Source organism: Propithecus coquereli, unplaced genomic scaffold, assembly GCF_000956105.1.
Source record: "Propithecus coquereli isolate 6110/MARCELLA unplaced genomic scaffold, Pcoq_1.0 Scaffold8, whole genome shotgun sequence".
Taxonomy (NCBI): Eukaryota; Metazoa; Chordata; class Mammalia; order Primates; family Indriidae; genus Propithecus; species Propithecus coquereli.
Window position 1 is genome coordinate 2,403,785 of NW_012154173.1, and position 23,300 is coordinate 2,427,084.

The 23,300-nt window shown below is 39.2% G+C and overlaps 1 protein-coding gene across 6 annotated transcripts in view; it reads left to right on the forward strand.

The window, feature by feature from the left end:
• The window catches only part of TPD52 (tumor protein D52), a 121,903-nt gene that overhangs the window by 92,907 nt on the left and 5,696 nt on the right, over nucleotides 1-23,300 (forward strand). For 2 of the 6 annotated variants that reach the window (XM_012663162.1, XM_012663157.1), the window contains exons 2-7: nucleotides 3,069-3,184; nucleotides 12,704-12,852; nucleotides 14,513-14,614; nucleotides 15,701-15,727; nucleotides 21,616-21,657; nucleotides 23,193-23,241. In XM_012663162.1, coding sequence (XP_012518616.1) covers nucleotides 3,069-3,184; nucleotides 12,704-12,852; nucleotides 14,513-14,614; nucleotides 15,701-15,727; nucleotides 21,616-21,657; nucleotides 23,193-23,241 — 485 coding nt within the window. The remainder of the gene's footprint in view (nucleotides 1-3,068; nucleotides 3,185-12,703; nucleotides 12,853-14,512; nucleotides 14,615-15,700; nucleotides 15,728-21,615; nucleotides 21,658-23,192; nucleotides 23,242-23,300) is intronic. The other 4 variants (XM_012663163.1, XM_012663161.1, XM_012663160.1 and 1 more) reach the window with 3 other exon arrangements.

Here is a 23,300-nt window from a genome sequence, read left to right on the forward strand (position 1 = left end):
TTTTATCATTCTCTTCTTCGTTCGTGTCCTTTATTTTCTGATTTTTCTCCCAGTTGATTATCTTAAAAATACCTTTAAAATTTAATGTTGATAATTTGCTGCCACCTACAGGCTAATGTAAAAAACCAGAACATGTAATTACCATCCTTCTTAAGACGTTGAATATAAAATCTCAGAGGCATCTTGGCATTCCTGAAGCCAACTGTGGGTAACTCCGTAGTCTCCTTCTCTGAGAGATTTATTTTCTTTCTTTATTTATTTTTTCTTGAGACTCAACCAGTGTGGTTATGAGAGATTTATTTTCCTTGGGAGCCTAACTGAATACTTGAATAGTATCAGAATCCTCTTAGATTCTCTTTGGAATTGGGCAGTATGCATAAAGCACCATTAGCAATCAGATATTGTATTTTTCCCCTTATTTAAGTAGATTTACAAAATAATGTTTATTAAAAAGCATAAAAGAATCTGTGCTGTTAAAGGCATGGTTTAGTACTTGAGTTTTATTTTATTTTATTTTTGGGTCCTGTTCTAGTTGGAAACCTTGGAAGTGCTGAGCAAAACATTAAAAATAAAATGAAGAGTGTTTATAGGTGACTCTGTAATGGTTCTTACTACATTGCCTTATATGATCGTTACTTGTATGCTTGTCTGCCATCCTCAATTTCATGCTCTTTTTGTCAAAGAATATGATATACAGGATAAATTTGCAAGCACGCATGGCTCCTCGGAAATGGTTTCTGATAGTACACGGTGCAGCACCTTGGTCACAGTTTGATTTGGCAGGAGTTGGAATAAGAGGTGCCAATGCCAGATAGGAGATGGGTCCAGTCAGGCTTGTGTGCCAACCTAAGGGGCTGAACTTTGTTGTGAAAACAGTAATGAACAGTAAGGAACCACTAAAGGATTTTAAGCTGAAAGGGGACATGATCAGATTTCCTTTTTTTTTAATTTCAGAGTATTACAGGGGTATAAACGTTTTGCTTACATGAATTGCATTTGTATAGTTTGAGTCAAAGTTATAAATGTGTCCCTCACCCATATAGTGTGCATTATACCTGTTAGGTGTGAATTTAGCCATTCGCCTCCTCCCGCCTCCCACCTGCTTGATTTCTGTTGAATTTTACTGCCATATGTGCACCTGAGTGTTGATCTATAAGTTTCAATTTAGTAGTGAGCACATATCGTTTTTGTTCTTCAGATTTCTATCATAGAAATTTACTTGGGCAGTCCCTTCGAATATATTTTAGAGGAGATCACAGAAGCAATTATTCATTGAGCTTTTCTACCTATTGACTGTATCTGTCAAGTATTGTGTGTGCTGCATTCAAGAGCTTAATCATATTGTGTGTGCCAGTCCAGCTTGTAGATTTTGAATTGTTTTATTTGTATTACGTTATGCCTTTAACAATTCTGTAAACACTTTCCAGGTAGCCACTGTTTTGGTACTGTCATGCTGGTGATTATTGTTATTATAATTATTAACTACCACGAAGCAGTTAGTATACAATAGATGCTGTACCAAGTGCCTTTGTATCTTGTACACAATGTACATACACATTATCTCATTGATGCATACAGTTCTCTTATGTTTGCCATGATGCTGGCTGCTTGTTCAACAGTGTGGTTATTCTCCTCGGTTTTTCTTGTCTGCATCAGCTGCCTGGCGTCTTGCTTTGGGCAGGATGCCACATTGCTGCTTTGGCTGAACTGGCACTTCTCAGAATGGTCCTGGGAGGTGTTGGGGAACAGTCGCAATGGCTGAGATACTCCCTGGCAGGAAGAGGTGAATAGCAGGTAGAGAGGGAAACCTTTCTCTGGTCCCCTATACAAAAAATCTGTTGCCATAGGCTCCTGTGAAATCCCAAACCTGTGACATGAAAATGGATGGGCAGAATCGGGGCTAGGGTAAGGCAACTGAGGCCAGTAAGCACTTGTCTCAGGCATAAAATTTAAGGGGTGCCAAAAAGCTCAGGCATCAAATGATATGTCAATACAGTATTTTTAAAAAGTCAAAATGAATGCAAAAAAATCCATGATGAATAAAATATCACAATTTTAAATAAAGACAGGATCAGTACCAGTGCTGTATGTGCAGAGCCATTTTGGAGCCCGAGGCAAAGGGAAATATCAGCAAACTGATCCTGTCTATTTAAAATTTTGGTATTTTGTTCATCATGGATTTTTTTGAATTAACTTTGATTTTTAAAAAAATATTGCATCAAAATATTTATATTGAATGTTTTGGTGGCCCCTTCAATTTTGCACCCAAGGTTTGGGTGCTTCTCTGGCTTCGTCGTAGCCTCGCAGATGGGGGTTGGGCAGGAAGCGAGGGGAGAGTCGAGGAGCAGCTGTCTCCCTGGCCACTCTCCAGAAACACGGAGTCCCTCCCGATGGGCTCTGTGCCAGGGACCGGGGGCTGTGGGATTGGTCTTAATGTGGAAAATCTCTATGCGGCTGTTGATCAGTCAGTCTCTGAATATATACACTAGGATTCTTTTTTAAAGGTATCTAGATGAGATATGTTTTTAAAAAGCTACAATAAGGTGTTTCTTACCTACACTAACTAATGGAAAGAAATGGAATAAAGATTTCTTGAGGGCATCTCGTTCTTTCAGTGGTTGCTCTTTCATGTTAGGTTTGATCAGCACAGGAAATTGAAGACATGTACAAACTCCTCCTCCAGGTCGTGAAGGGGCTAAAATCTTGCATCTAATTTTTACTGATTTACTCATGCAGCATTTGAAAGCCTTGGCAAGATCCCATTCTGGGCCTCTGCCCGTTCTGCTCTGTAGTAACTATATTGTGACCGAGACTGAACAGAAGCTGAAAGAATGCTGTATTTTCTAAACTATTATTTTGGCAGAGTCTAAGTTGGTGGTTTCTAGTAGTTTGCTTGGACTTTTCTTTTGTCCTTCACCGGGAGAGCCGGGTCATTTGAAGGTCCAGAAAGGTGATGTGTGGATCTAACCTAATTGGCTTTATTCTGGCTGGGACAGTGGAGAAGCCTAAAGGAGAATTTTACTTCGCTTTCATGCCTTACACATTTTTCTTTTTAAATCCCCAAAAAGGTCTGCTGAGAACAGACCCAGTCCCTGAGGAAGGAGAAGATGTTGCTGCCACAATCAGTACTACAGAGACCCTATCAGAAGAGGAGCGAGAAGAGCTAAGAAGAGAACTTGCAAAGGCAAAGAATCGTTTCTTTTGGAACTTTAAATGTACCATCGTTTGTATTTCTAAAGCACGTGGTGACTGATACAGTCAGTTTCTGGGGAGAAAAAGCACCATGTGTTTGTTTGTCCTAGAGGTCTTGAGTAGGGGAAAGGAGATAGAAGAGGGTGATAGAAGTTTTTTTTTTATAAAAAAGAGATGGAGTCTCACTCTGTTGCCCAGGCTAGGGTACAGTGGTACAATCATAGCTCACTGCAGCCTTGAACTTCTGGGCTTCCCACCGCAGTCTTTTGACTAGCTGGGACTACAGATGCATAGCACCGCTCCTGGCTAATTAAAAAAGAATTTTTTTTCTTTTCTTTCCTTTTTTTTTTTTTTTTTAGAGATGGGGTCTTGCTGTATTGTCCATGCTAGTCTTGAACTCCTGGACTTAAGTGATCCTCCTGCCTCAGAGAAGTTTGTTTTTATATGAGAAATGTATATATGGGTAAAGTGGATCTGAAAAGTAGGTCGTAAAGTAGAAAATGGATGAGAGGAGTTCTAGGAATATCTTCCAGGCAACCTCACTGATGTCTGATGCACTCGACTCTTCAGCTGCATCAGTGACTTTATTCTATCCTTGGCTGTGTTGTGGAGATAGGCACTTTTAAACATCCTTCCTCCCTCCCTCCCTCCTTTCCTTCCTTCTTTCCTTCCTTCCTTCCTTCCTTCCTTCCTTCCTTCCTTCCAACTGCCTTTGTTCCAATTTCCTTCTTCCCTCCCTCCTTCTTTCCTAATTTCCTTTCTTCCAAGAAATTCACGTAAGGTAAAATTAACTATTTTAAAATGTACAGTTTAGTGGCACTTAACATATTCACAGTGTTGTGCAATTATCACCTCTTTCAAGTTCCACATGTTTTTTTTTGTTTTTTTTTTTACCTCTAAAGGAGACCCTTGTACTCATTAAGCCTAGTCTCCACTCCCTCAGCTCCTGACTACAGCTAATCTACTTTCCGACTCTCTGGATTTAACTATTTTTGGATTTTTATATAAATGGAATGATACATTATGTTACAAATCATACAATTTTGTATCTGGCTTTTCACTTAGCATAATGTTTTTGACGTTTATCCATGTTGTAGTATGTCTCAGCACTTTATTCCTTCTTACGGCTGAATAATACTCCATTGTGTGTGTCTGCTGCACTTTATCCATTCATCTGCTGATAGACATTTGGTTGGGTTCCACCTTTTGACTGTGTGCATAGTTAGCTAGGAATATTTATGTACAAATACTTGTCTGAATACCTAGTTTTAGTTCTTTTGCATATATATCTAGAAGTGGAATTGCCTTTGCCATATGGTTCTGACTTAACTTTTTCGGGGGGAACTGTCAAACTGTTTTCCATAGCAGTGATGCCATTTTACGTTCCTATCACCCATTTTTCCACATCCTTGGCAATATTTGTTATTTTCTGTCTTTTTAATGATAATCATCCTAGTGGGTGTGAAGTGGTATCTCATTGTGGTTTTCAATTTGTATTTCTCTCATGACTAATGATATTGAGCATCTTTTGATGTGCTTATTGGTCATTTGTATATCTTCTTTGGAGAAATGTTGAGTCATTTGCCCATTTTTAACATCAGATTGTCTGCTGAAATGTATGAGTTATATACATATTCTGGGTACTAGACCCTTATCATATATCCTGAGTAACAATTTTGAAAAATTATCAGATACATGATTTGCAAACATTTTCTCTTATTCTCTAGTTTATCTTTTTACTTTCTTCATAGTGTTCTTCGATACACAGAAGTTTTTTTTAAAATTTCAGAATATTACAGGGGTACAAATGTTTTGGTTACATAAATTGTTTTTGTACGGTTTGAGTCAAAGTTTTAAGTGTGCCCATCCCCCAGATAATGTGCATTGTACCTGTTAGGTATGAATTTACCCATCTCCCCCACACTTGCTTGATTTCCAATGAATGTTATTTCCATATGTGCACATAAGTGTTGATCTATTAGTTCCATTTAATGGTAAATCCATATGGTGTTTGTTTTCCATTCTTGTGATACTTTATTTAGAAGAACGGGCTTAGCCGGGTGTGGTGGCTCACTCCTGTAATCCTAGCACTCTGGGAGGCCAAGGCGGGCGGATTGTTTGAGCTCAGGAGTTTGGGACCAGCCTGAGCAAGAGTGAGACTCCATCTCTACTAAAAAAAAAATAGAAAGAAATTAGCTGGACAACTAAAAATATACATAGAAAAATTAGCCGGGCATGGTGGCGCATGCCTGTAGTCCCAGCTACTTGGGAGGCTGAGGCAGTAGGATCGCTTGAGCCCAGGAGTTTGAGGTTGCTGTGAGCTGACACCACGGCACTCTACCCGGGGCAACAGAGTGACACTCTGTCTCAAAAAAAAAGAAAAAAAAGAAGAATGGGCTCCAGCTACATCCAGGTTCATACAAGAGGTATTAGTTTACCATTTTTTTTGCACAGAAGTTTTAAATTTTGATGAAGTCTGATTTACTTTTTTCTTCAGTTGTGTGTGCTTTTCCAAATCCCAGATCATGAAGATTCCCTGTGTTTTCTTCTAAGACTTTTATAGTGTTTGCTGGTACATTTAAGCCCTTGATATATTTTAATTTTTGTATGTGGTTTGCGGTAGGGGTCTAACTTCATTCTTTCACATGTGAATATTTAGTTTTCCCAGCACCATTTACTGATAAGAATATTCTTTCCCAAGTGAATATTCTTGGCATTCTTGTAAAACAAACAAACAGACAAAAACATCAGTAAACCATAGATTATAGATGCATGGGTTTGTTGCTGGACTCTCAATTCTATTACATTTGTCTATGTGTCTGTTCTTATGACAGTACCACCCTCTTTTGATTACTTTAGCTTTGAGGTAAGTTTTGAAATCTACAAGTCCTCTACCTTTTTCTTCATTTTCAAAATTGTTATTCAGGATCTGTTGCAATTACATATGCATTTCAGAATCTGCTTTTCCACCCCCCAGAAAAGGCCATTAGGATTTTGATAGGGCTTGCATTGAATTTGTAAGTTGATTTGGTGAATATCACTATCTTAACAATATTAAGTCTTCTAATACATGACCATGGAATATCTTGCCATTTATTTAAGTCTTCTTTGATTTCTTTGAGCAATGTTTTTATTTTATTTTATTTTTTATCTTTTTTTTTTTTTTTTGAGACAGAGTCTCACTCTGTTGCTTGGGCTAGAGTGCCGTGGCGTCAGCCTAGCTCACAGCAACCTCAAACTCCTGGGCTCAAGGAATCCTCCTGCCTCAGCCTCCTGAGTAGCTGGGACTACAGGCATGTGCCACCATGCCTGGCTAATTTTTTTATATATGTATTTTTAGTTGTCCAGCTAATTTCTTTCTATTTTTTTTTTTTTTTTTAGTAGAGACGAGGTCTCGCTCTTGCTCAGGCTTGTCTTGAACTCCTGAGCTCAAATGATCCGCCCTCCTTGGCCTCCCAGAGTGCTAGGATTACAGGTGTGAGCCACCACACCTGGCCGATTTCTTTGAGCAATGTTTTATAGTTTTCTGTCTACAAGTCTTATATTTCTTAGTTACATTTATTCCTAAATATTTTATTCTTTTTGATGTGATTATAAATGGAATTGTTTTTTAAATTTCCTTTTCAGATTATTTATTGCTATTGTAGAAATACAACTGAATTTGACATGTTGATCTTGTATTCTGTAGCTTTACTGAATTTATGAGCTTGAATTTTTTTTGTGGATTATTTAGGATTTTCTATACATAAAATCATGCCATATGTGATTAAATAATAGTTTTAATTTTCCTTTCCAGTTTGGGTGCCTCTTACTTATTTTTCTTGCGTAATTGTTCTGGTTGAAACTTCCAGTACAATGTTGAATAACAGTGGTGAAAGCGAGCATCCCTGTCTTTTTTCCTGATCTTAGGGGGAAAACTTTCAAGTATAATGTTTTATCCATGTTGTAGCACATATCAGTACTTCCTTTTTATGGCCAAAGAAGATTCCATTTTATGGACATACCGCATTTCGTTTATCTGTTCGTCAGTTGATGGACGTTTAGTTCTTTCAGAAATCTCCATACTGTTTTCCATAGAGGCTGTGCTAATTTGCAGTTCCACCAACAGTGTATAAGCGTTCCTTTCTCTCTGCATCTACTCCAGCATCTATTATTTTTGGACTTTTTAATAAAAGGCATTCATACAGGGGTAAAGTGATAGCTCATTGTGGTTTTAATTTGCATTTCCCTGATGATTAGTGATGTTGAATATTTTTTCATATGTTTATTGGCCATTTATTCTCTTTTGAAAGTTTCTGTTCATGTTTTTTGCCTTCTTTTTAACATGATTGTTTATCTTTTTCTTGCTTATTCGTTTGAGTTCTTTGGGGATTCTGGATATTAGTCCTGTATCAGATGTATAGTTTGCAAATGTTTTCTCTCATTCTATACGTTATTTATTTACTCTTTTGATTGTTTCCTCAGCCATGCAGAAGCTCTTTAATTTAATCAAGTCCCATTTATTTGTTTTTGTAATTGCCATTGGGGTCGTCTTCATAAATTCTTTGCCTAGGCCAATATCTAGAAGAGTTTTCCCAACATTTTCTTGTAGAATCTTCATGGTTTCATGGCTTACATTTAAGTGTTTTTATCTATCTTGAATTAATTTGTGTGAGTGATGAGAGAGATGGATCCTGCTTCATTCTTAAGAATGGAACTCCAGTTGTCCCAGTACCATTTATTGAATAGGACTTCTTTTCACCAGTGTATATTGTTTTCTGCTTTGTCAAAGATCAGTTGGCTGTATGCGGATGGTTTTATATATGTATTTTCTGTTCTATTATATTGCTCTATGTCTCTATTTTTGTGTCAGTACCATGCTGTTTTGGTTATTATAGCCTTGTGGTATAGTTTGAAGTCTGGTGATATGATGCCTCCAGATTTGTTCTTTTTGCTTAAGATTGCTTTGGTTATTCGGGTTCTTTTTTGTTTCCAGATGAAGCATAGAATTATTTTTTCTAGATCTGTAAAATACGTTGTTGGTATTTTCATGGGGATTGCATTGAATCTGTAAATCACTTTGGGTACTATGGACATTTTAACAATGTCGATTCTACCAATCCATGAGCATGATACATTTTTCCATTTGTTTGTCTTCTGCGATTTCTTTCCTCAGTGTTTCATAGTTCTCTTTGTGGAGATCTTTCACCTCCATGGTTAAGTATATTCCTAGGTATTTTATTTTCTTTGTAGCTATTGTGAATGGTATTGAGTCTTTGATTTGACTCTCAGCTTGACTGTTATTGGTATACAGAAATGCTACTGATTTGTGTACATTGATTTTGTAACCTGAGACTTTGCTGATTTAATCAGTTCCAGGAGTTTCTTGGTAGAGTCTTTGGGGTTTCCTAGATATAAGACCATATCATCAGTGAAAAGTGATACTTTGACCTCCTCTTTCCCAATCTGGATACCGTTTCTTTCTTTCTCTTGCCTGGCTGCTCCGGGTAGGACTTCCAGCACTATGTTGAATGGAAGTTGTGACAGTGGGCATCTTTGTCTTTTTCTATTTCTTAGGGGGAATGCTTTCAACTTTTCTCCATTCAGTAGGATGTTGGCTATAGGTTTGTTACCAATGGCTTTTATTATTTTGAAATATGTTACTTCTATGCCTAGTTTGTTGAGGTTTTTTATCATGAAGGGATATTGGATTTTGTTAATACCCCTCCTCTGCAGGGTTGGCAGCCCTGTGAACACAGAAAAGCTGGAGGAACAAGAGAGGAGGGAAGGAGGAGTGAGAAACTGGGTTGTACTCAAGGATCCAGAATCGGAAAGCAGGTCTGTAGTGGAGGGCCACAGGGCTCTGCCCATTCCACAGGTGTGATTGCTGGGCAGAGGGAGGCTGGATGATAGGACTGGACAAGGTGATGGTTCCAGACAGAATCAGTGCTCATCTAAATGTAGGCATTTAGTGTTATGAATTTCCCTCTTGGCACTGCTTTTGCTATATTCCAGAGATTTTTTTGATAGCTTCTGTCACCATTGTCATTCAATTAAAAAATTTTTTGATTTCCATCTTGATAGCCTTGTTGACTCAGGTTATTTAATTTTTATGAATTTGTTTTGTTTTGAGAGTTCCTCTTGGAACTGACGTCTAGTGTTATTCCACTATGACCTAAGAAGATCTCTGGTATGATTTCGATTTTTAAAATTTGCCAAGACTTTGTTTTTGTGACCTAACATATGGTCTGCTTTGTAGAATATGACACGTGCTGATGAGAAGAATTTGTATCCTGTGGTTTGGGTAGAATGTTCTGTAAATGTCTGTTAGGTCTATTTTTTCTGGTGTCTCATTTAAGTCCAGTGTTTCTTTGTTGATTTTCTTCCTCGATGATCTGTTCAGTTCTGTCAGTGGAGTTGAAATCTCCTACTATTATTATGTTACTCTTTATTTGTTTTCTTAGGTCTAGTAGTATTTGTTTTATGAATATGGGAGTTCCGGTGTTAGGTGCATACATATTTAGGATTGTTGTATCTTCTTGTTGAATTGATCCCTTGATCATCATATAATGACCGTCTTTGTCTTTTTCCAGTGTTGTTGATTTAAAGTCTGTTTTATCTGATATAAGAATATCTACTCCTACTTGTTTTGGGTTTCCATTTGTGGAAGGCGCTTGCTTATAGGAGAAAGCCAGTTGTGGTTTTTTGTGGTGGTATTTTGGGGGTCTGTGTCTGGCTCTACTCAATCAGGAGAAGGGTTGGGATGTCCCAGGTGGTGGGTGAGGCCCTGGAGCTCCCAGGGGACTCCTTATTCTCATCCATAGCAGAAGTGGGTGGAGGAGTGAGGCTGGGCAAGAGTGGGTTGGGTGAGCCACTGTTCAGGCTCCACAAAGGTGGGCACAAGAGCTGTCTCAGCAGAGGTCAGGGGTTGCCTCTGGGCTGCTGGGGAAAGCCACCGGGGAGGGTCTGAGTCAGCCCCACTGGGCTAAAAAGTCTGCTTGTCAGGGAGGGGCAGTCTGAAATTCACAGTCCAGCAGGTGGGAGTGGATTTCACTCTTCTGCTACTTCCCTTCCCTGCAGATCTCCCTCCAGCATCTGGCCACAAGCAGCAGCCCAAACCAGCTTATCAACAATGCTGCTGAAGGCTGCAAGCTTCTCTGCCCAGTACCCAGCCTGGACTAAAAGCATGGCTTTCCTGTGGGGGAAGAGGTACTCTGCAAGTGTGCTGCAGCTTAGACGCACACCACACTCTCCTTTTGATTCTGCCCACCTGGATTCCCTCCTCTCTCAGGATCAGTTCACACATCTCTCCTCTGTATCCCTAAATGACACGATCTAGTCCTGCGGGTACAGGATCTGGCCTGTGGACCTGTCCTCTGATCCCTTGAGTTCAATCCCTGACTGTGCCAGGGAGAAGTATGTGGTCCCAAGTTGCCCATGGAGTACTCAGGCAGGCTTAATGTTCCTGCACCTTGGGGTATGCCCTGCTCTGCTAGAGCAGCCAGGCAGGTGGCACTGGGGCTGGTCGGTGGAGAGCTCATAGTCCCAGCACCCCTCTGTCCACTGTGGGCTTTTAAGGGGAAAGGTGTGAGCCCCACTCTCTGTGGAAGCCTGGGTGTGGTCCCCCAAGTGCCCTGGCTTAATCATCCCTTGAGGCATCTGTGTTGACCCCACACGGAACCGCCAGGGCTGCATTAGCAGCAGTGGGTGCGGGAGGGGAGGAGGAGAGGATTTGGAATGGAGGAGAACTGGGACTTTTGTCCCTTTGTCCTGAGGGCCCCCCTAGTGTGCTGCACTCTCCTCTCCCCTGAAGGCGGCCTGCCCTGAGTGTCCAAGCTCTGGGATCACACAGATCCCCAGGACCTACCAGGCCCCTGTGGCTACTGCAGTCCGAGCAGATTTTGGGCAATGTTCGTGTGGGATTTAGTGAGGAGAGCTGAAGGGCTGAAGCTCCCTGGGGAGAACAAAGGCACACAATGGGTGGAAAAACAGTTTGGCACCCATTGCCTCCACTCAGGTCTGTGGTGAAGGGGGAGTGACCCCCAGAGGGCTGGCGGCCTGGTCCTCTGTTTTCTAGAAGCTCTCAGTTCACTAATGGCAGCAGCACTCGGGCTTGTGCAGGTAGAGGGCCTCTCCTGCAGTTCACGAGCCTGCAGCCTGCAAGAGGGGTGGGGGAGGGGGAAACAAACACCCAACCTACCCTTTCCATGGGGCTCCAAATTCCCTGGGAGTCGATTTCTGCTGAAATCTCTTCTACTCCGCAACTTCTTCCTGTGGGATCTCCAGTAGGTTCTGGCACTCTTCCCTCAGAATTACACCTGGGCTATGCTTTTTCATCTGAAACTTTCTCTTCTTTCTGAGATGATCTGGCGACTGATGTCTCTAGTCAGCCATCTTGTCTACCCTTTTTGCCGGTGAAAGAACGGTCATGCTAACGGGCTAACAAGAAAATAAATTTCTAACTGGCAGCCACTTAGAGTAGCATAAACCCTGCCTCTAAGGTTAGCAACATGAATCTCTCTCCTGCGGAGATGTTTACATAGCAATTAAAAGAATAATTAATTGGATTGGTTGTGGGGGTTTTTTTTGTTTGTTTGTTTTGGTTTTGGTTTTTTTTGCTGTTGAGTTGTTTCTTCTACTCTGCCAGTCTTTTTCTTGTCTTCATAGCTTCCGCTGCCATTTTGGCTTCCTTAAGTATGTTTAAGCTTTCCACAACATCTCATCATCTCACTGTGTCCTACCTATCCTTCAAGGCGTCTGACTTCAAGTTTCTCCGTCTTCCACTCAGTGTCATCCCAGTTCTCAAACCGTGTTCCTGGATGAGAGAGACTGGTTAGTTGAGTACCTCTTTTCACACCAGGCTCATCACTGGTTCCTGGCCACTTGATGGGTGGCTGTCCTTGGGTCACGGGCCCACCTCTAACTGCTCGGCTGAGTCTGGGCCATCAGCAATAACAGGTCCACACGGGGAAGAGGCAGTTTGATTTGTTATGGCTGTGGCTTTCGCAGACACTGGAACTGACATATCTAGTATGAAGTCATATGAAATATGTAAGAAGGTTGGATGTGGGTTTGGCTTGATTGTGTGCATTTTGGTGGGGGATGGACATTATTTGGATTTGGTATACAAATATGAGTTTTCCTGGGCATCTAAGTAGAAATGTCTAGCTGGAAAGGTGGACCCAGAGGTCAGGAGAGTAGATGTTACAGTTATTTGAGTATTCTCTGTATAGAGGGTTTGAGCCCTAAACCTACGGGTGGCTAAGTGAGGAAGTATAGGGAGAGGGGAGAAGGCCAAGGACACTTGAAGACGGGAATATGAAGAGCTATCATGGAAGAGAAAAGAGAAGCTGTACGGGGGAAATCAGCATGTAACCAGTTTACTTAACATTATATGTTTTTAAATAGAAAGATAAACTGAAAAAAAAAGCTTTAAAAATGACTCTACAGTTTTGGGTATAGTTTTGCACTTACAATCTTAACTTACTGAATTACTCTTGCTGTTATCCCACTCTAACCCCCTTCCTTGTAGGTAGAAGAAGAAATCCAGACTCTGTCTCAAGTGTTAGCAGCGAAAGAGAAGCACCTAGCAGAGATCAAGCGGAAACTTGGAATCAGTTCACTGCAGGAGCTAAAACAGAACATTGCCAAAGGGTGGCAAGATGTGACAGCAACATCTGCGTATGTTCCCTTGATTATACGTTTTTCTAGGGAATGTAAGGGATACTTTTGCTCATCTCGGGAGGACAAGAGAAAGAGGATGAGGATGCTTCTGCAGCTTTTCTTTGGACCACACGGGGCATTTTCTTTCCAATTCTCAAGTGTACCTGCCTCTTTTATAACTTTGGTTTTCTCGATCATTTGTTCCAGGGAATAGAAAGAAAACCAGCCTCATATGTCAGTTGAATAAATAAAATTCAAGTTCCAAAAATGTTATATATATATTTACTTGCCGAATATATACATCGTGTCATTTAATCCTCAGGATAACCCAGTGGAGTGCGTGATGATATCACCCTAGCTAAGAAAACAGGCTCAGATAACTTTTGAGGTCATGCACCTCTCAAAATGTGGAGTCAGGGTTTGAACTCAGGTCTGCAACCTATATATATATAGATATGTTTTTTTTTTTCCTACCCTGCTCTGTATGTGTTATAAGATTCTTGGGTTACTGTCTCTGATATGTGCTCATGGCAGAGTCCAATCTCTTAAGCTTTTTATCTTTTTGATCAACATAGTATGTTATAGCATTATCATAATGCAGTTTCATTTCCTGGCACAAGGAGGAGCAAGCTTCTAGCAACAGATTCTGAACTGCTCTGTCTCCTGTATTCAGGCCCATCTGCTGAGCTGGTGAGCTTAGAGTTGTTTTACAATTTAACTGTCAGCAGTGAGGCCAACTGCATCCAACATGACAGTACTCGGGTGCCCACTCTTTTAGTCCATTTTCTATCCATGTAAGTTGGCAACAGGAAAACATGCAGGAAACTAGTCTTTGACTGTATTACTATAAACCTCATTTGTTCTTGGTATTTGATCTTGGTAGAGTAAGTAAAAGTGCCTGAGCATTCATTTCCATAATATGGGGGTCTTAACCTTTTCGGTAGATACCATATTCTTTTGTTCTGTTTTTTTTTGTTTGTTTGTTTTTGTTTTCAGTGGTGGTTTTTTTTTTTTTTTTCCTTCTCCAATCCCTGGGTACTGGGAAGGAGGTGGTAAATTATATCTTTGCGTTATAGCAGGTATCACACCAGAATCATTTTAAGTATTGTGTCTTTTACACGCTCTGTTCAGAGTCCAGCAAGTCCTTATTTGGTAGCTATGCATACATGCAAAATTTTAAAAAATTCTTTATCCCCATAAAGAATATTTGGATAATAAAATACACATGGGTCCTGCTCATCCCAACCTGCTTCTTGCTTCTGGCCCCTTTTTTAGTAGATCAAGTTGTGAAGGCATCTGAGGAATTTGATTTCATTTTTGTTTTGTTTGGCTTACATGAAAAAGGAAGAAACAGGAGGTATAATTTCTTTCACATTTTGGCTCGTTTTCATTTTTGTTCCATGACTGTTTTTAGCCCTCACCCTGACTTCATGGGCCCTGCCTTGCTAGGCCTCTGTCTTTCCAGCTGGACTAGAGTACCGCAGAACATTGTGCCTGAAATGATGGTTAAAGTTTAAGGTGATGTGATGATGCTGCCCAGGTAGTTAGGAAGGATTTTAGAAGTCGTTAAGAATACTTTTTTAAAGAGTTCTCCAATAGGTGGTGACCACTGCACTTGAAATAATTGATACTGGAAAGTTAGCTGACTTTGCTCTGTTTGTTTATAATTTCATAACAGATACAAGAAGACATCAGAAACCTTGACTCAGGCTGGACAGAAGGCTTCAGCTGCTTTTTCATCTGTTGGCTCCGTCATCACCAAAAAGCTGGAAGATGTAAAGTATGTCTTCACTTTTCCTTGCTTACTAAGTAGCTAAGGCAAATTAAACTGTTATTGTGGTTGCATTTGTTTCCTGACTTCGGCTCTTGGCCGATGCTGGATTCTTCCGTTAGCGTGAGGGAGAACTCTCCTTCAAACCAGGACCCGAAATGCTTGCCTCACTTCTCGTAGGCATAGCATTCTAACTTCAAAATGATCATCTGATGAATCCACTTAAGGTTGTTGAAAAATTCTGGTTGTGAACTTTCGTGTCTCATTTTTAGTCCTTCATGATCATCAGGGTAAGTATGTCTCTGGTGGTTGCAAACATGTGATTGTGGGCAGAGCCTGGTGTCTTACTGGGGAGGAGTACAGGAGCACTGAAGTGCACACTTGGATTGAGGCCTGGCTTTACTTTCTGTGCATGACATTTTTATACCATGATGTGATTACAACATGCCCATTTGTGCACTGATTTGTACTAACCTATGAGCCATATCTCCATCATGCTTAGGCCCAAATCTTAATTTTGAGCCATTGCTTTTTATTTGCCATCTGTATTTAGATTAGTCCGCAGAATTTTCCTTGCCATTTTGACAAAACCACTTCACAGTACTTTTGTGTCCCCCTCTACCCTTGTGGATTAGAATATTGCCGCCAGTGACAAACGTGGTTTAAGTCAGCTGTGCTTCTGTTGGCATGCAAGATGTGTGTTTTAAAACAAAATAAAACATGACAAATGCTCAGATTGCATGGCTTTGTGTTTTTCATTTGTGGGGAAAGTAGATTTTACAACCAGAATTTTGTCAGTTGAATAGGTCAATTAATGTGTTATACTTTGCACCAAAAGAACTAAATTCCTTGCTTGTTACATTTGGACTATCATCATTCTGAGCGTAATGTAATAAATGATAGCTTTCTTGAACTCTTTTGACAATTATATATACATCTGTTAGGTGCTCTCATTTCTTTTTATGCTGACTGAATTGTGTAGTACTTTAGAGCCCAGGTAAAACATTATACAACTTTTTAAAAGTAGGTTATTTAATTGTTTTAGATTTATCAGAACTTCCTTTCTTTTTTAATGCTTACTCTGGCTTCTTACAGATTGCAAGCCTTTTCACATTCCTTTAGGTAAGGAGAGTTTGAACCATCACTGCAGTCTAGCAGTTGCTTAAGACAAGTATGCTGAGATTAGATGATTATGCCATGTTGGATGGTCTTGTTTGTCCACTACATAATTTTCTTGCATTTGGAGTATCTTTTTCTCTAGTGCAGTCCTAATTTCAAGGGAGGATTTCTTGTATACCATGAGTAATGTATAAATTAAAAGAAATATTTGACACAGTAGTTCAAGGGATATGGAAATGATTTTGATGTTTCTTTTTTACTTGGTTTTTTTTTTTTTTTTTTTTTGGTAAAAAGAAGCAGCTTTACCATGGCATGCAGAATTCCTCCCTTTTAATGTCTGACTTTGTTTGTTTGTTTTTGATGCTTTTGTTTCTTTGGTGCTTTTGTGAGGATGTTGGAATTCTTCACCTGGGTCTTATTATGCAGTTATAATAGAGTGCATATGTACTGCCTCATGCTATTAGTCTTCCATCTTATATGGGTTACCCTACTTTTTTTTTGTAATTGTGGTAAAATGTACATAAGATAAAATTTGCCATTATATGGCATTTTTCAATACTTGTTTTACTAGCTTATAGTTTTGTATTACTTTATTATTTCTTTTAACTATGTGCGCAAGGCAACTTTATGGTTTGCAAAAGGAAAAAGTATATTAGGCTAAAAAAGAAAGCACACTGAGAAGATGTTAGCTCAAATCATGCCTTATAGAAAGAGACTTTGTGATGTTGAGCAAACCCCTTCCCTCTCTCCTTTGCAAACTGTGATTATTCAGTTAGTTGTTGGAGGAAACTAAGGTGGAGGAAGGCCTTTAGAGTGTAAGCAGGAAGGATAATATAGTAGTCTTTACCTCTGTTCCTATTAATGCAAATTATCTTCTCAAGCAGTTACTTGTGGGGATCTAGCTATCTGCCTTCTTAAGGAAGCAAACAGGTACTTACAGCTCCTGTCTTGGTGACACTTAGCCCTGGAAGTCAGAGTAAATCATAAGGATATATAAACTCTAAATGTTGAATTATTTAAAATGAAAATTATGCTTTAAACAAAAAGTTAGCAATGACAGGAGGTGATTGGGTATCTCTGGTGGTCAATTAAAAATGGTCTAAATGCTGTAGGTAACTGAATACATATTCAGTCACATAATCCATTCTGCTAACATTAGTGTGTCTACTGTGGACAGGTCCCACGGATGTAAGTACAAAACAGATGTGGATTTTATTATAGCTTAAAATCTTTGAGCAGAGTGGGAGCAGAAAGGTGGGGTCTTGGGATGAGATAAGAACAAAAGAGCCCTGTTAGTACCTGGTTATAAAATGATGTTAGATGTGATATAAACACGAATGTAAAATATAAAAATATGTAAGGGCTATTGGGGACTATGTTTCATCAGTACATAGCACAGTTCTTTTTTTATACCTTTAAAAAGATTAAGCAAATGTACCTATGTGTGGCTCAATATGTTCTGTCTTATTAATTCACCAGAAACAAAAGTTTTGATGCTCTTTTTCTGGATCCTTAGTCACTTTTCCCATTTAAAAAATATAATCTCGATTATACATTACCATTTTCAGTCTTGTTTTTAGTGAATATTTATTGCATTTCAGTATGTAGAGGTTAAAACAAGGCTTGTGATTAAAAATTGGAAATGAGAGAAGTAAGATCATCTTTCGAAAGTTAAACTTTTTGTAATTCATACAGATCAAAGGTTACGTAAAGTCGCTTTACAAAATCATTTCTAGGCCGAGAAGTCCTGATTGTAATCTGATTTAATGTGTTCATATGTATAAAGAAAAAACACATCTTTTTAGATCTCGTAAGTCACAGAGGCAAATAGTAGTCATGTTCCCCCAAGAACTGTCCAAGGAGAGGGAGTTTGGACCGTAGATTTTGAGTGTTCAATCCCAGCAGCAAGTCCTTTTCTCCCGTGGAGATGGATGCAGGAGGCTCCTTCAATGAGTGCTATGAAATAGTCGGTCGATCTCACTGTTTGTTCTGAGTCCATCTTACCTGACAAACTTATACCAGTAATTTTACTCTCTGATGTAGTTATGGATATAAAAGAAGAAAATATATTATTAATAGTTTTGCCAACTTGAATGTATTAGACTAAGCAACAGTTGTTATTTAACATAGTCAATTAATTAACACGGGATTTAGATATTTGTCTTATGCCTTAGTTGAGGGTAGGGAGAAATATATATATTCCGGTTGTTAGCTTTGGAGCTGGCTGAAACTGGAAAGCTTTAAAAGAGTATAATCTAATATGAAGTGATGTTAGTTTGTGTTTCAGTTAAAATCATCCTTTATAACAGCGATGGTTACCACTTGTATGCCTGGCAAGACTATATATAATACTTCTGAAGTAGGTGCTATTATTGTTTCGCTATCACAGATGAGGAAACTGAGTTACAGATTGAAGTGACTTCCCCAAGGTCACACAGCAGGTGTACATAGCTGATGGCCAGGCTTGGAACCCAGCACACCCTAGGTCCAAAGCCTGCACTCTCCTCCTGTGCCTCCGCAGAGCAGTGATGGTTTAAGATAGTGCCTCTCTATGCACTACCAGCAGTTACTTTGGACAGTAACCACTGTCATCACCTATATCAAGAGATTGTGTGAGGGCAAAATGTAATAATAATAGATAGATACCTCTTAAAAGCATGCCTGGCACATAATAAGCACGTCAACATATTAGCCATTAACTCTTCCTTCTCTTCCTCCATCTGCTACTACTTCCTTCCTTCTCCTCCCTCTACCTCTCCCGTCTTATTATTAGGGATGAAAAGATCAAATAACTGTAAGAAATAAGAAAAATTAAAAAAAATCAGCTCAGCTTTTTAAAAGAATAACTTTTTCAAAGTAAAAGTAAATACAGTGAAAAATTGAAAAGTACTCTGTGAGTGAGAATCAGGTTGTCCTCTTTTTTCCTCAGTGTTTTGAGGAACCCAGGTTTATGTTCCTACTTTGGCTACAGATTAAAATATTTGAGGGTTACAAATCAAAGTAGAAAAATTTTAACAAAATTTGCTTTGTACATGGTAACTGATGCTTACAGCTTGTCTGTTAGAGGTACTTCTGGTCCAGCAGCAGCCTGACTTTTCGCTTTTGAAGTTTTCCATCTTATGTTTAAACGAATGAAATTAGAGATGACGTACAAGTTGAGGCAAGTTGAAGTTTCGTGTAATTTACCATAGAGAAGGGAGACAGGCCTCATAGTTAAATTATAACTAGCTACCAACAAAATGTAATTTCATCTATTATTGGTTGTGGAGAGGATCCAATACTGGATAGAATTGAAACCGATATGTGCTCCTTGTTCTTCCTACCTAAATGGCTACCTCAAAAGCAGAGAAACCTTGACTTTGAATCTTTGTTAATTGATTTCATTCTCTGATGGGTGTAATTTATCTCACAATAAAGCAAAATATAACACATACAGAAAAGTGCTCAAAACAACCTAACTCAGTGATTTTTTTCACAAAATTAATACCTTATTTGAATCACTTCCTTGCCTTTCCTTATATATTACCATAAACATATTAAGTCAGTAAGTGCTGGTTAAAGTGGTATAAAACCCAAAGGACTGACTGCTGGAGGAAGCAGTCTTTTATGTAGGTGCTCAGGGACAGTGACTAGAATTAACTGTGAATTTCTGAAATTTGCACTTTATCCATTTCCTCAGTTTGCTGATACTATTGAATTCAACGTGTGAGTCTCATGGACAAGGGATTTATCACGTTTGGCCATTACTCACGCTCTGTTGCCAGAATTTGGTAATCTCTACCAAAATGAATATTCTAGTGAAGAGTCTTTTGGTTATTAGGAACAGAAAACTATGTCAGTTAGCTCAACTGAAAAGGAGAATGTGTTGCACAGATACAAAGTTCTTTTGTAATCCAAGGAGAGGAAAGGAAGCAAGCCCAGGCCCCACCTAAATCAGCCCTGCTCACTGGAAAATTGACATGGAAACCCAGGTAGCTTCTAGAAACCAAGGAAACCTAAGAAACCCATTCCTCTTCCACCCTGCCCTGTTCCCTGCACGATCATCTCTCCCTCATTTCCTCTGCCTCTCTCTGTGCTTATATTTGATTTTTTCTTTGGGAATCGGCTTCCTCTGTGTTCTAGCAGCTTTCACCTGGTCCCTTCAACATCTAAGTCTATGTAACTTTCTAGCTGAAGTTCCTACCACTAACTCATCTAGCAGCCTCGTGTCCTAATTACAATATGCCAGGATAAGAATCTTAATTGTCCTAACTCCTTTTTTTTTAAACCAGGAGGCTAGCTGTGATGGGTGGTGCTCCACTGATGCAGTTATGGTATTAGTTGTGGTGGAGGGTAGTGTGCAGCAATGTGGCTGTTCCAGGCAGCTTCTTTTGAAGGGTCTGAGGAAGAGCAGGTGATAATTGGAGTTGTGGTGGTGTAAATTTAGAAGGACGTTTTTGGTTAACCTCTGTCCTTAAAATGTGGGACCAACACACTTTAGTAGATCAAGTAGAAAAAGAATCAGCAGATTCCTCCCAGAATAAATTATAGTCTTATACCCAGGGTATCAACCACCAATGTGTAGGATAGAGAGAATGCTGAGTTACACCAATCTTTTCATGTTATAAAAGGCATCAAGTACAGAGATGTCCAAATATTTCATTGATTATCTTGGTTACACAAACTGTTGGCATATTTTGATGTATATCAAGATCATACTCCATGTTATCACATAGCCTTGATGCTCTATGCCTTAAAGATCCAGATGAAAGTGCTTTACAGTTTTCAAAGTGCTACAAAAATGCAAGATTGTGTTATTCTAATAACTACTCAGATTAACATATTGTGTAATATGTTATCACATATTACCAAACTAGATTTGAGGAGCTATAGTCAAAACATTATCATTTGTAACAATTGATTGAGTCTGAGAAAATTAAATTGTAAACACACAAAATATTTAAATGTAATTGAAAATTAATACTTTGAACTATCTATTTTACCCAAAGGAAAGATTATTTACCTAAAAAGCTGTATCAGTGTTGCAAATATTATAAGCAAAGTAACAATATCAGCAGAATATAATGATTTTATAAGCCCCCAAATTAAGGTACTGTCATCTTGTGAGGAGCTTTCTATGGGAGATGGCTAAGAGTAGGTAACCTTGAACTTGAACAGTCAATGCACTGCATTCTTGAGTGAGATGTTGGTCCTAGGGAGATGAGGCCAAATGTTATTTGAATGGCCTTGAATTCAGATGACCTTTAATGCAGATGAAGTACAAGTGTTTCTTATTGGAAAACTGGTACTATTTAAGATTACTACTGAGGCAGGAGATGTAATTTTAAAATCACTTAAAGTTGTCAAATAGGTGATTGATTTTGGAACCTTCCTGTTCTGGCCTGGGAACAAATATCTGAGAGAAAGTTGGCCGCAGGAGCCCTTCCCTGGCCTTGAGTGCCTGTGTGTGTGTGTGTGTGTGTGTGTGCGCGCGTATATGTGTGTATGTGTGCACACTGCATTTTTGAGGGGAGGTGGTGAACATCAAATTAGGAGTCCCAAAGACCCAAGTCCTATTCTTGATTCTTCTGTGCTCTTGGGTAAATCATTTAACTTTGGAGCCTTGATGCTCTATGCCTTAAAGATCCAGATGAAAGTACTTTACAGTTTTCAAAGTGCTACAAAAATGCAAGATTGTGTTATTAGCTCTAATAACTACTCGGATTAAATTGGCTCCTGAATAAAAGTAAATTAAATTGGAATAATTTTGATCCCCTCCACCTCAAAAAATAGTTAATTCTTCATGTGCTGAAAGAATAAAGTTCCTAGAAAGCTGTCTTTTTGGCTTTTTATAATGTCGAATCGCCACTATACTAACTCCATTTCTATTTCTTTTTAATGCTGCCTCTTAGTATACGCTCCATTCAACATTCAATTAGCATGCCTGCTATGAGGTAAAGTATATTTTTATGAAATGTAGTTGGTCTTATGCTTTCTTATTCTTTACTTAGATGTTTAACCTGAACTGTCCTGAAGTAGGCAACTAGAATTATAAACAAACTGCATGTTTAACACTGTCAGTTTTCAGTTACTCTTCCTCCAATGTTGACATAGGTGCAAGAAATCCATTAAATGTTTGTGATCTAAAAACAAAGAATTATTTCTATTTTATTTTGTAAAACCCTTATTTTGTTTCATTTCTGAAATCTATTTGCTTGACAAAGTAAGCACTACTTGTCTAATAACCCTTCTCTTTTCCTGGATATGGGTGTCCCACCACCTTTGTCTGAATTAGCTTTAGTTACGCTCCCCCTTTCTTCCATCCTTCCCATTTTCCCTTCCCTCATCCCAGTGTGACATTTGGAGCCAACCATGATTTCATTCTATTATCTGCTTTTATCAGTAAGCATTTGCCAAGTGGTTCATGTTGTTTTTAATACCTCACCTAACCTCTCTAGAGAAGCAGAGGATTTTTAACAATAGGTACTTGGCTTAAACTTTACAGTACATCGGAATCACCTGGAGTGCTTGTCAAAACCCTGCTTGCCAGGCTTCACACCTAGGGTTTCTGATTCTGTGGAGTTGGGGTGGGGCCTGAGAATGGGTATTGCTAAAAGGTTCCCAAGAGCTGCTGCTGCAGCTGGTCTGGGGGCCACACTTTGCGAAACATCCGCCTACACTCTCTGCCATCACCACTGTGGGAAGGAGGGAAACCCCTTGTTCCCTTTGGCCTTTTTCAGCTTGGTAGTAGGAAGAATATTCAAGGTCAGGCAGATAGGATAACAGCTTTGGAAACCCATGTGTGAGAGACAAAGGTGCTATGATCCTACTTGATATGGATGAATGGAAGGCACCTGTCCTGTGGGCTCAGAGTGGTCTCTGTCAGTTGGGGCAACACTGTGAAGTAGGCAAAGCCAAGTTTCTGTGCTCCTCCTTCCTTTTGGTCCTTTCTTTCCCTGTATATTATGCTGCTCCCTGGGAATTAGGATCCCTGATATGGAAGCACATAGAGTCTGCTTGTCTTGCTTGGGTGACACGGCTTCACGTAGGAATCCTGCCAGGCAAGATGCCAATCTGAACAGTTTTAGACCATAGTACCTTCACCAAAGTTAAACTGATCTAATGGTGGCATTTTCTTGTACCATGACCAGTTGGTTGGGGAAGTGACAGGATTGATGTTTTACCTGGCTTTGTTCCCTCTCCTCTCACGTATACTTGACCTTATGTATTAATATATCATTTATGTCTATGAATGGCTCTCTTCATGGAATCAAAAGCACATTCTTAGAAATACTGCATCAGAAATTGATAATCTTGCATCATAACAAATATTTGTATATATATGCCTGCACACATATGATACAGATAAATATTGCTGATTGAGAATAATGTTGAAGAGGAATATAATCAACTAAAGATGTTTTAAAAATTGTTAGTTTTTTTTATTAGTATTTGTAATTTTACTATTTGTTTTCTTTTCTCTCCATAGAAACTCCCCAACTTTCAAATCCTTTGAAGAAAAGGTTGAAAACTTAAAGGCAAGTAGAGAGATGAATAGGATCTTTGTGATACATTGCCTGGTGCCTTAACTTTCTTT